The 13,603-nt window shown below is 45.3% G+C and overlaps 1 protein-coding gene across 1 annotated transcript in view; it reads right to left on the bottom strand.

Annotated features, from left to right (window-relative positions):
• Positions 1 to 12,578, bottom strand: part of ADAMTS2 (ADAM metallopeptidase with thrombospondin type 1 motif 2) — a gene marked incomplete at both ends in the record, with an annotated part of 172,181 nt that extends 159,603 nt beyond the window's left edge. Inside the window, 2 exons of the mRNA XM_084295006.1 lie at positions 11,407 to 11,768; positions 12,488 to 12,578. Coding sequence (XP_084151132.1) covers positions 11,407 to 11,768; positions 12,488 to 12,578 — 453 coding nt within the window. The remainder of the gene's footprint in view (positions 1 to 11,406; positions 11,769 to 12,487) is intronic.
• Positions 12,579 to 13,603: the final 1,025 nt, after the last annotated feature.

Here is a 13,603-nt window from a genome sequence, read left to right as displayed (position 1 = left end):
ATGTCGACATTGTATTAAGTCAAAGCAATGGACTTAGTGGCGCGGAAGAGATATAAAGAGGATTAAATGTGACCTGATAGGTCTCTAACGTCAGTGACAAGTGATCTTAATATAAACAAATATAAAACAAAAAGAGAAAAAAACGACCAGTTTCCCACAGTGGGACAGCTAGAACATACCATAGTACTTGCAAGCAGTGATTCATTATTCCAAAATTGTATCCTTGGGTTAAAGATGACACAGAATCTGTTTTGGAAATGCACTTTAAAAGTGCTACCTAGGCATGACACTTCTTAAACCCAAAGTTAAGGCAAACACCTCTCTGTTGTTCCAACGGAAGACAAAATTGCCAGGAGCAGCTAAACCCTTCAAAGACCTAAGTGTATCCATCGTGGCCAGATTTCACATTATTAACACCATGTTTATTCAACAGTATTGCCGGTGGTGTCCTGATTTCTACAGGCTTGCATGATAACATGAAAATGTCACCAAAATTAGGTCAGAATGGTAATTCAGAGACAGGAGGCCATGGGGCCTTCAGTGAGCCCAAACCTGTGTGTGAGCACCCACAGCTCCTGCAGCTGAGCCTTGAACCCTCTGCCCCTTGGTAAGCAACGCCTCTGAGAGTCCTCCAACATGCCCGGATCACTGCTCTCTTCTTTCAGTGCATTTTGGTATTTCCAAATACGCAAACAAATCCCAAATACGTTCCTTTACCAAATCTCACGTTAATAGCTCACATGCATTTGCGGATTTTGTGCGTCCTGCTGCCTCCCAAGCACGAGTGGATCTCTTTACAAACCACGACAGGCTGCAATTCAGACTGTCGGAGGAGGGCACGTCACCAGAAGAGTGTGAAAACATCTAATTACACGAGGCCAGGTCCTCAGCTAATGCAAACTGACAGAGCTCCCAGAAGCCCATGGAGACACGATGCTGCAGATTAGCAGAGGTTTGCCTGGTTATAATTGAGCAGCCCCAACTTGTGATTTTCCCACCTAGTGACAGATTGTTGGACTCCTGACCACCAGAATCTCACGGAGGGCACTGGGGAGTTGAAAGCAGCTTGCATCAGAGAAAAGTAAACTCCGGTTTGGTTGGACACGTATTTGGGATCCAGCTGAATTATCAGAAAAGCCTGTTGAAGAGATGTGCAGTTAGCGTTTTTCTCACACAATTTGGGCGTTTTCTGGTTGGGGGAGCTGGGTGGGCAGACTCAGACAGGAGGAAAACCTTGTTCCTTTCTGGCCCCATCTTCATAGAAGAGCTGTCAGAGCGAGCCTGCAGATTCAAGGCAGCTGGAATTGCCTCATCCTCCTGGCATGGACACGAGGAGGGTTTCTCCTGCTCCCTCCCCCCTCGCTTAATGCATCGCCTCTTCTGTGGTGGGGATGTGGTGTGAGGCAGAAGGGGAAGAAGCTTTAGCAGAGCTATTTCAGTTGTAGGAGCACACAGTTCTGTCCTGGTCATCCAGCATACGGGATATAAACAGCAATGGAAGAGCTGCACTTGAGCCTCTCGCACTCAATTCCCTCACCACCACCGCACCAGGGGACAGAGAACAAGGTGACAACCAAGGTTATAAGCTGGAATACTTGATGGCCTCCTTTTTGTCCCAAATTCTTTGCTAATCAACCTGCCCCTACAAAGCCAAATGAAGCCAGTGAAACTAAACTGACTTCAGCAGCTTTGGAGCAAACCCAAAGATCAGCTACTTGCACTGGGACTTTCCAGGCGTTTATGCAAAATGATGCTGGACCATGACACAGGAATTGACAAGGATCTATTTTTACTTTGCGATTCTCTGCTTGGAGAAATGCAAGATTATCCTGTATTTTCATAGGTCCAGCATTTTTACTGTATAAGATGCATATGATTATTGTTGGGCTTAATTTGACTGCAGTGAAATGCCTAAAAACTTTATTTTCACAGTAAATTCACTACCCGACTGAGGAGTGCCAATGAATTCTCTTTTCTTTCTTTGCTTGTCCATTACTTACCCAGCCTGAGTTTCATATTTCTCTTTCAGAGCGGCAATTCATCCCTTGATTAATCACATTTTTACACTTACTGCTATGTCAGCCTTAATGTGCCATAACTTTGCAAATATTTAATATTGACAGACACCTCCAGCACTTATTTGGTGATTCAATACTTTGGCTTAGGAATGAGTGCTGGATCCGCCATATTCACAACGAAGCCTAAAACTATTGGGAAACTCTGATTTCAAGCTTTGTTATAAATCTGAAATCAAGCCAAATTCACCCCTACAATTTCTTCATCCCTAAGCACTTGATTTGTATTGAACTGAGGTGGTGTAAAATTTGGGCTTCTAGGCTTTGGGTTTTTTGTTTTGAGTATGCCATAGGTAAAAGTCCGTGACTTTAGTTAGGATCACAGTGCCCTACAGAGAGAGATTTTGAAAAGTTTCAAAGCCATGTTTTTAATCTACCTATTACTTACTTTAAGTATATGAAAATTTTTAGACATTTTCAGCCTTGCAAGTTCCACAGACTGCCAGCTTCCAATATAACTTCTGTCACGTGAGAGAGTGTTGGCACATGAAAGACTCTTGGCCCAGCTTAGCTGTCTTCATCATCAGGTAGTGATTTATTTCTCAAAGACTGTTTTTTAAATACATTCTGGTTTGCAGAATGCTTTCCAAACAACATCTTTCACATTCCTTCCACAGCTCCTCTGCTTGGGGAAAGAAAAAAGCCCAGCAATGCTAACGCTTTGAGGAATCAAAAAGTGTATTCTTCTGCATACGAATTGGATGAACGTGATTTGCCCAGAAGTCATGATTTAGAACAAATAAAACCACTATTAAAACAGCAACCACAGCCTGTGCTGCCACCTATCCTTAGTTAATCTCTGCATTTTCTGTCGACTCTTTTTCTACTTGGGAGCAACAGGCGCTGTCCTGGGAGGTCTCCCTCCCTGCTGATGCAAGAGCCACAGGCACCAGCCCTTGCAGCAGGCTCAGGAGCCACAGGAACTGGCTGTTAGTGCTGGGTTTTGCACATGGGGGAAATATTAGCAAGGTTAGCAAGTCTTTAGACTGAAGCCTGTGCTCTCCCCTCTTCTAAATTCTATCATTTTACTATGTTCATATTAAAATTTAGATGGGTTATTACTATGTTTAGCTCCTGAAATATTTTGACGCCTAAGAAAATAGGCCTTTTCTTTCCTGTTAGACTTGACAAATTATTTTGACTTTCTCCCTCCAATACTGAGCACAGTACTCAGTGCCTGGTGACAGAAGGCACCTGTTCACCCCTACAACTTGAAAAAGAAACTCCTCCAACTGTTCAAGAGCAGCACAGAACCTGGAGCCTGGGCGTGCAGTGTGAAGGTGCCTTATCCACAAGGATAGCAATGATATTCATTGACTCTCTCTCATTACAGGATTAGTAAATTTCATGCTTAATTTCAGCAGAAAATGGATTGCAATCTGTTCCCTGAGGTTCACCAGGCTAGAGGTTAAATGCTGGAAAAAAGTGGTCTGTCCATGCAATGAAATTCAAACACAGAGGTGAAACTACAGAAGTTCGCTTCCTTCCTCCTGTCATTCCCTTTAATGTGGCTTTATTGATACCTCACCCTATGAGAAGAATAATGATAATGTTGTACTTTGCAGGTATAAGATTCAGAAAGTATCTGAACCTGGGCAATTTCAACCTTTGAATTCTCCATGGAATGATACGCAAGGGAAGAATTAATCGTATTTATTTATTTTGAAGATAAAGGACACAAATGCAGGAATAAAGAGGGAAAGACATTAAATTTGACATAAACCAATATAAAGGGAGTAAGAAAGAATATAGCTGTGAAGGGAGCACTGATAAAGCTCCAACGGAGGTGGAATTTTATTGTAAGGTAGAGAAAAACCAAGCACAGCTACAAAGGGGAAAGCCACAAAGCAGAACAATAAGTTCCTCCAAAACTGCAGTTCCAACTTGTGATGCTCAAAGACACAAGCCACGCTCCCCTGAACAGACTTGTTTTCAAATCCTGAGAACAAGGCTGTGGTTTAACAATGCAGCATCAGTCCACCTGCTACCTAAGGAGCCATCTCATTTTTCTTCTCGCGCTCAGCTGAGGATGTTCCTGCTTTCATCCCTGTGCCTGTACAAACGTCTGTCTCTTTCCACAAGGAACCAGGTCAGGCAGCTGAACTGGGAGGCTCCAATTCACTGGTTTTGCCAACCACCCCCAGCCTTACCATGGAGTAAGAAGCAGCCTGGTGCAGGACCAGCAGCACGCCATGGAACAACACAGCCAGGGGAGCAGCATCACCCTCTGGGCATCAATGATGTGTCAAGAGACCCATCCGCACTGGCAAATGGCACCTTCAAAACGATGTATGGGGCTGATTTTCACTGCTCTGCTGGGCTTCGAGTCTTCAAGAGACGCAATTTCTGTCTCTGTCTTTTGCTTGAGGAAAACTCTTACTTGAAACACTTAAACAGAAAGTTTCTTAAAGATTTTTTTAAATAAAAAAAAATCAATGCTGAGATTCACATTTGTGATACAGAAACTCCGGGTTTGAGGCAAGTACCAGACATTTTGAGACCTGGGAATAACTCAGAAGATCTATAGTGGAGACTGTGATTTAGATATGAGGAAGCAACATGCTCTTCAGCACTTGAAGAGGATACTCTTCTTTTCAATGTTACAGTTTAATGGAATGGTGCTGAAAATAGCGGGTGAGATGTAGGCCTTTCATTTCGCAGACTATTAAAACTGGGAACCTGCTGTGTCAAGACTCTGCAAACAAAGATGAATTTAAAACACACACAGATAAAGGGGCTAAGGAAAGCAGATGTAATGTGTTAAAGAACTTGCTGAAACTTTGGAAGAATGGAAGCAATAAAAGGAGAAGGTGATGTGAAAAAGAGGGTGTGCACATCAGAGCAGGAAATAAAACCAGAATGCAATTTCATGCAACCCCCTCCAAGAGACTGAAGACCTGCTCCCTGATTCTCTGTTTTAATCAGGCCCAGTACGAGAAGTGTCCTCGCTGAATGTGCAATTAAGTAATGGCATGACCTGCTTACAGAGCAACCGTCACCAGTAATAAAAAGGGTTCAGAAATGGGTCAAATAAAATACTAGCGCGATGTGTGGAGGAGAGGTCCTGCTCCCCACAACAGCAGGAACTCTGGCTGATCCAAATAACTATTTTGCAGCTTTCTGCAGGAAAAGGTATACCTATAATTAACTCAAAACGTGGGAATGCCTCCCCATTTGCAGGAACATGTACTACTAGATTCTGGAACATCTTTCCACACCGTGGAAGCACTGAGCTAGTAGCTAAATAAGCTAACAGCATCCTTCAAAGGACACGTCTTTGGAAACTGAAGAGAGACAGACTTCTGGAAACTGCTTACCCCAGAAAGTAATTATGACCTTATCAAAATTAGTTACTATATTTGGGTCTTTCAAGATGGAAAGCAGAAGGAGCCATTAGGCACATTTTCTTGGATGTACGTGGTTTAATATTCTGGTTGGAAAACTAGTTCTTGTGTCACCGAAAAGAACAGCACTGTTGAGATACCACCACAAGGAGGACAGCATGAGACAAGGTCAGGTAAAACAAGAGGAAGGACCTGTCTGTTATCCATAGGCCTACAACATACCACAAAGATACCAGCTTTGATTGCCTGAGGATTTTCTGTACAGATGGTGCCCACCCGTATGATGTCAGAAGTTACTTTGCCCTCAGCTAAAACGTAGGTGAGATAATCCACGCACAGAAGAGGCAAAGGAAAAAAAAACAAAAACAGTACTTACTGATGAGAAATTCTCTTTTAAGGAGAGCAAAATGAGGATAATTTACTCCAGTTAGAGGCTGAATCATAGTGTTTACATTCTCTGTATTTCAGGCTATAACTCAAAAGGAAAAGTCTCTGCAATTACAAAGTAGAAGAGGCTGTCTAACTAGGCTAGTGTTGGCCAAGGACATGAACAGCAGAAACCCAGAGAATGGATTAGGAAGTAAAGTCTCTGTCCAGTGAAAATACATGGAGGGGCTTGAGTGTGAGGCATCAAAACCGCTCCATCGCTTTCTGTCAGGTGATGCGGGTCTTTCATAAAACGTGTGTGAATGGTGATGTGCACTCAGACTCTGATTCTGCTGAAATTTACACACGTGCTTGGCTTAAACAAGTTGAGAGCCCAACTGAATTTGAAAAACCATATGTGTAAACAGAGATCCCACTCTAATCACCTGCAGAGCAAGGACTGCTGTTTCTTAAGGAGAATTGCTTTTAAGTTTTGTTGTACCATGTGTCACAGGAATTACTTGCATTTCTCCTGCCACTGTGCTATAGTTTCACTTGTCTACAAAGCAAAAAGCCTACAGTGCTTTTTGCCATTGCACAAAAAGTAAGTGGCAACTTTGGTTTGATTTTGTTTTAATTTAAAGCAAAATGCTCCGAAGTGAAGAGATTCTATACGCCAAATTTTAATCCACTGAAAATGAATGCATCGTAGTCATAATACAAAGGCTAAGAATTCAGAATACAAAAAAAATTTACTGGAATTAGTTGTAGCAGGCATCTGTTTTAACCATCAAGCACTGGACTTGAGCAGACTTTGAAGACAATATTGTGCTACCTTGAGTTCTGCTTTTTTTCTCCATCACAAACCAATGAAATTCAAAAAACAGATAAAAGAGAAACAAAACTGAATTGTAAATCCATATGAAAGCAGGAGATGGATGTCTGAATGGAAAAATAACAGTTATATAAGCATATTTGTCTTCTCCTGTTGCATTCATTGTGAGCAGAACCTTCACCCTCATACCCAGGTAAATCAAAGGATCTCGCTAAACTAAGCTAGGTTCAACTTCAGCTCTGCGGCCAGTTTCAGGAAGGCATCTCTACCTGGAAGGTGCTTACGAACATAACCTTAAAGCTCACTGACTCCAAAGACCTCAAGCACATGCTCAAAGTTAAGCAGGATTATACTAAACAAGGACAGATTTCACAATGTGTTTAAACGTCTTCAGGAGCACAGCGAACACGGCAGGAAGGACAGGGGGAATTATCCCAGGAAGGAGAGGCGAGCGTTTCACCTAGGGAGTCCGAATGGCTCTCAGGAAACACCATGGACTGACTCTGGAACCTGGGCTCCAACATTTACAATCTACATACGTGCCTGGAATTAGATCATACGAACACCCCCCTGTAAAATAAAGGCTGAAGAAAATACAAATATTCCATTATCTGATTTTAAAACAGTAAAGAAAATACTAATAATGCAACTAATACATAAAGTCTTGGGACAATTGCCACTTAACACTTGACAATAAGCACTTAACAAGAGCCAAAGCACCCGCCAATTCCTGAAGATTCATGACTGGTGTGAATGTATCACCCTGAACCCACCCAGGTCAGCTCAGTACTACAGCTACAATTAGTATTGGGCAAGAGTCTGAGAAGGACGCTGGCTTCCCAAGCATTTCTAGAAGAAATAGCATCTGGGCAAGCAGCCAGCCAACAGGCTTCTCTCGAACGGTTTGTGAGAGTTATTACAGTATCCAGTAGAGACTGAAATGTTGTAGGGCAAACCCTGCCTATTTCATCCCCTAAGAAATACTTAATGCCAGTCTTAATGTTAAGGTGACTGTGGCCTGGTACCCCCAAACAGAATGCATGAAACATGATGCATATAGCTCTATTTCACAAATGTTGACAAACCTGCCCTTTTCCAGGCAATAAATCTGGAAGGGCTGCCATAATCCTAACTCTTTATTATCTTATGGCATTTTTACAGCCTCCAAGTCCTTCCCCTTCACAACTAACCCTCGAGGAGAACAGCCAGCTCCCTTGGCCTCCAGCTGCATCCCCAAGTAAGGGCCTGGCCAAGGTCCATGAACGTACTCAAAGTGCAAAATCTTCCACATCAGCCTCCAGCCAACAGCTGCCCATTTTGGTTTTGCCCACTTTGTGGAAAATTAGTTTGAATTCTATCACACCAATCAAAGTGATACCAAGTTGTTCGGAATGTTTTTAACTTAAGAGTGAAAGCTTTCACAAAACTTTTCTTTATATGGTAAAACTCACTTCTGTAATTCAAAGAGCTGTTAAAAAACCTATTGATTAGCTTTAACCTTCTAATGATTTGTAAAGACCCATATGAGCTCTGGAAACACACCTGGCTTGCATACTTCAGAAGTCCTCTTCATCTGTCTCTGATTTGATTTTTAAGTCAATATTAGTAGTTTTGTCATTGATTTCTGTTAGAGAAAACTGAGAGGCCCCGATCCAACTGTGCATCTCCTCGGTCAGGGCAGCAGATAAGGCTGCACATGCATTCACTGTACCTTTTAATTCTTTAGAATGGCTGTGGATTAAAAACCTTCACCATTTATAGTACAGTTCAGAAATCTGTTCACAGATCTACTATTTTCATATAAATCCATTCCAACAGCCTCTCATTCTGGCAATACCAGCAACACCAGACTCTTCTCAGACAATAATTGGAAAATAAGACACATTTGGCAGTTAAGTGCAAACCAAAGGGGATGTTCTGAGGAAATAACATCAGAAGTTGGCAAGGTGGTAGATGCATTCACTGACTTGAACTAGATTCAGTCAGCAAAAGTTTGCAATGTAAAGATCAAAGTATGAAACTTTAATTCAAACATTACTTCCACCTTAATGTCCGGATGTAAAAGCTGGAAACCCATCAGAAGCATGGGCAGATGTCAAACCACCTTTACAAGCAGGCACTTCAAGAAAATACTAGTCATTAGATGAAGCAAGTTTTGACAAACTCTACCCCCTGTCTGTTGACATCTCAGTTGTCACAAAGCTCCACCATCCCTATTTCCACAGTAGCCTACAAAATGAGATGGAAATGCTCAGGATATGTTAAGAATGTTGGCATGTACATCATTAAGCAGCTGAAAGAAAACGCATGAGGCTTCCCAATTTCTCCACTGGGGTAAACTAGATATGAAGCAAAAAATAGACATACAAAACCAGTTGGGAATAGCCTTGCCCATTTCTTCATTCCCATCTGAAATACCAATAAACCCAAAAGAAACACATGGGCCAGTGGTCTTTAAGAATGCCTCGTTAGAGATGTCTTGCTCCAGAGACTCTCCAATGCTCCTTGCAAACATGAGAAATAAAAAGGTAAACTAAGAGAGAGTTAAACTCAGTTTTACCGTGTTAGTTCTCATTACTTCTGACCATAGACCGGTGACTTTTGGAGAACTGCTAGAATCATTTCTTGGAGTTTGTGTAATTCTATTGATACCTGTTTTAAACTCTTCCCCAAGAAGAAAGAAACATGGATGGAATGGGTAGAGATGGAACATAGTACCCAGGGGATCAGAGTTCAATTTGTTGTTCCACAACAGATTTAGTGCACAATCTCAGGGAAATCACTAAGGCCAGATGCCTACAGGTATTGAGGTAATGCTTCCTGCACTATGGTTTCAGGGACTTGGGCAATAACAAACATGGTCTCTGCCTTGCAACATTTGCCATGTAGATACTCACTAGAGGAGAGCAGCAAACTCTTTACAAATGCATTAACAGCAGCACAGAAGTTGTAGCACCATGTGAAAACCAGCAGGACTTCCAGATTAGAATGTGGCAGCTGTCAGTACCACACTCCCCCACTAGACTGTATCTTCTCCTGATTCTTCCAGTGGACAACGAAAACAAGAATACCGGAAAGAATCAGGCACATAGGTTGTGGATGCAAGCTGAAAACTGAAATTCTGGTGGTAGCTTTCTAGATTATAGCCATTAATGAGTGCCATTGAGTTGAGGACTCGCTTCTTTCCTTTGCATTTGAGAAGGTGCTTCCAACCGTGCCAAGACCAGCACTTTATAGACACTTTGTCATTTACCCATGCAACACGAAACCTTAGACCTATACCCATACTTTTGACCTTTTGGACCTTTTTGGACTTTCTTTGGACCTTTTACCCATACTTTGGCCTTGACTCTTGCTATATGTTACCATAACTCTTCCCACATGCATGGAGTCCACACTCTGGGTAACAGAGTGCAGATGAAGCTTCCCCACTGCCCTCTGAGTCAACTCCAGCGCTGAAGAGAAGAGCCAGCACAAAGTAGGCTGCAGCTGTCATGGGATTCTCCTCCACCTTTCAGCACAAGGAAGAAGAGCTTTGGCTCCGAGCTGGTTCTGCAATGCCCACAGCAAGTATATTTTGCCCTACACAAAATGATCCATGCTAGGTATAGCAAGACCAAAGTACTTCTGCTTCCCCACCAAAGGTAGGCCTGTAGGCTTGTATTCTGCTTTCTAAATTGCTCCTCTTGCACAACACTGGTGTTCCTCTTGCCCTTAAGACAGCTGTCCACATCAAACAGTTACAACATTAAAACCTGCTTCACAAAACAGGAATGTACATGGCGAGGAGAAACCACAAGAAAGGAAAGAGTAAAGGCAAAAGTATTTGGTTCCCTTCCATTCTCAGATAGCCAACGCACTATTCTCATACATGTTATCTTCTTGGCACAGCAAGTGAACAACTTCCTATGATTAAATAAATAAAAATACAACTGATTCATACTGGCTTTTTTATGCAGAGAACAGAGTGCATTAACATTCAGTAATCTCCAAATTATAAACTCTAAAGGGTACAGCAAGAAAATATTGGCTAGATGAGCTGTTCATTATCAAAAATATAGTCTTTTCTCACTAAACAAATTGCTAGGCAGTGATCATCGTTCAAATGATAGTACAATGGTTTAGGATGCCAGGCACAAACAGTTACCATTGGACTGCTGAACGTGCACTCCAGAACAGAAAACTGCAGCAAGTTTTAAAACTCCCAGCCTTGCAAAATGAATCACAGGGAGCTGTTTCACTTGTAAACTCCAACTCTTTTGAGAATTCCCATCAATCACTTGATTAGGCAATAAAACTCACTGAGTGAAAGATCTATGAAGAAAGCCTCTGAATAAATTTAATTTCTTCCAGGGCAAAAACATATCTTACCTATGCGATTTGTTTGCAGGGCAGCCCAGCCCATTATTCAGGATTAAGTCTTCTAAAATTTCTCTTTGCGGACTGGAAGTGAAAAGCGGGAGAGGATTTCCAGAACATGACATTTCATCCTGTTTCCAAAGTGTCAGATACCTCAAGTAACTTTACCACAAATCAACACAAATCTTGGCTTCAGCTGCGCTGTCACAGAGTAGCTACCGCAGAGCATGTGCTCAAACTTCTAGTGCCACTGTCTGTAAAGAAGAGCCTGGTGCAGCACAGCTATTCCCACACTAGGGAACATTAGTTAATTTGCATTCACAGTTACCATATGAGGTGCGAGTTTATGGCAGTCCACACATTTTATATTTAAATACTGTAGGAAATTAATGTAATTATCTTAGATGTAATAACAAAAGTAACTTACCAACCCGTCGCAATTGCTGATAGCAACCGAAGCGTTTGGCAGGTCAGTGATATCCCCAACATAGAGGCAATTCCCATAGAGAGGTTCGATGTGAGTCTCGTCAGAGTCCTCCTGCCATTCAACTGTTGCTCCGGGGGCAACGAGCCTGGAGTTCGGCCGCAACCTGAAGTGAAACTCTCTTCCAAAAACGGTGACATTGTAAAATATTTGCTCATTCCCTGCTTCGCGTTGCAAGTCCTCCGCAGCCCTCCTGAAGCGTGCTTTCGGCGGTCCGGACACCAGGTGGGATAGGAACCTGCCCTGGGAATCGGTGCTGGTGGGGATGACGAGGCTGTACTCCTCTATATTCCTCGAGATCGGATCTTTACGGGGAGAAAGGAGAGAGACACTCGAACTAAACGCATCCTGACGCCGCGGGATTTTGTTACTCCATAATTCATTAGCCTGGCAGCCACTTACATAAGGCAGACGGACACGGCGCTCCGCGCGGGCTGAGCACTTCGCTCGGCGGCGTGAAGCGCTCCGAGTTCATCCCAACTCGCCTTTGGGTGCCCACAGCCGCCGGCAGCCCCCCGAGCCTGTCACCCCTCAGGGACCCTCAATGCCGGCCATGCAGCGGGGTCCCGGTCCCCCCGTGTCCCTCCCGGTGTCCCCTCGGGGCTCCGCGGGCGGGCAGCGCTGAGGGGACGGCTCTGAGGCACTCGGGGGGGGGACCGGGTGGGCAGCGGGAGCCCCGAGCTGGTGACGGGGACGGGCGGCAAGCGGCGGTGGCAGCCCCGGGACTTTGGGACGGGGCAGGAGGATGAGGATGAGGAGGATGAGGATGAGGAGGATGAGGAGGATGAGGCGGGCGAGCAGCCGGGTGCCGCATCCCGCCCGGACAAGTCCCCGTTTGTGTGAGGAGCAGGGGCACGGCAGCGGGGCTCCCCGTCCCTTCCCCGCCGGCAGCGCGGCCGCCCCGTCCCCTTTCCCTTCCCCTTTTTCTCCGGAGCCCCGTCAAAAGTCCCGGCGGCCGAAGTTGCAGGAAGGTTCCTCACACACACACACCACACACACCACACCACACACACACACCCCTTACCTGAGTGCCCGGGCGGCCGCAGGGCAGCGACGGGCAGGGAGAGAGCGCAGCAGCAGAGCAGGACGCAGGCGAGCCCCGCGGGAGGCTCCATCTCGACCGGCCCGAGGCGGGGAGCGGCACCGGGGGCTGCCCTCAGCCGAGCCGGGCCGGGCCGGCGGCGGCCGCCCCCCCCGCTGCCTCTTCTCCCCTCAGCGCTGCCCCGCCGCCGCCGCCGCCGCCTCCTTCCCCTTCAGCCCAGCCGCAGCGGCGGTGGCGGCCGCGCTCGCGGCTCGCAGCGAAGCAGAGACACCAGGAGGCGGCGGGGGTATAATACCGGGAGCGCGGGGCGTGCGGGAGGGAAGGCGGCCTGATTGACACAGCCGCTGCCACACGGCGCTCGGCCCGAGGGGAGCGGGGACTGCCCGCGCCCAGCCCCGCGCCCAGCCCCCGCCCGCCTCGTCCAGTTCCCTTCTGCTCCGTTTTTGCTCCTTTTTTTTTTTTTTTTTTTTTTGCCCCGGTTTTGTTCCGTTTTGTCCCGTTCCGAGCCGGGCCGCCCCCCCCCTCCCCCGCAGCCCCTGAGGTCGGCGGGTTAGGGTTGAGGAGGCGGCCCCGCGCCCCGGGCTGGCTGAGGAGAAGTTAGGGCGATTCTCGCCGCAGCCCCCGGGGCCGTCGAAAGCCCGGTGGGAAATGGAAAAAAAAGAGATGAAAATAAAAATAAAAATAAAAGTGCCAGCGACCCCGGCAGGGCCGGACCGGGGGTGGCCGCCGGCTGAAGGCGCTGCCCCGAGTAGCCACAGCACGGGGAAAGGATTTGGGGTGGCTGGTGGCAAGCCTAAAAATCCATGCTGCAAAGCCATCTTCTGTCAAGTAGCTGCAAGATGGAGAGAGAGACCCTGGAAGCATCCAGGAATGCTATAAATACAAGATAGAAGGAGATTTTTTAAATAATTAAATAATAAAGAGTGGCCTTTATGGGGAAAAAAAAAAAAAGTTATATTTGTTTCCATATGGCCAGGATAAATGCCATATCGCTTATTCCTTTTGGATAATGTGTATATTTACTCAGCTGCAACATTATTGGGATCATTTGCTGCTTTCATCGTTTTACTCCATAACCTTGCAGAATCCCCAAAGCCC

Source organism: Netta rufina (assembly GCF_964035555.1).
Source record: "Netta rufina genome assembly, chromosome: 14".
Taxonomy (NCBI): Eukaryota; Metazoa; Chordata; class Aves; order Anseriformes; family Anatidae; genus Netta; species Netta rufina.
The sequence above is the reverse complement of the archived record's forward strand: the minus strand, read 5'-3'. Positions and strand labels throughout refer to the sequence as shown.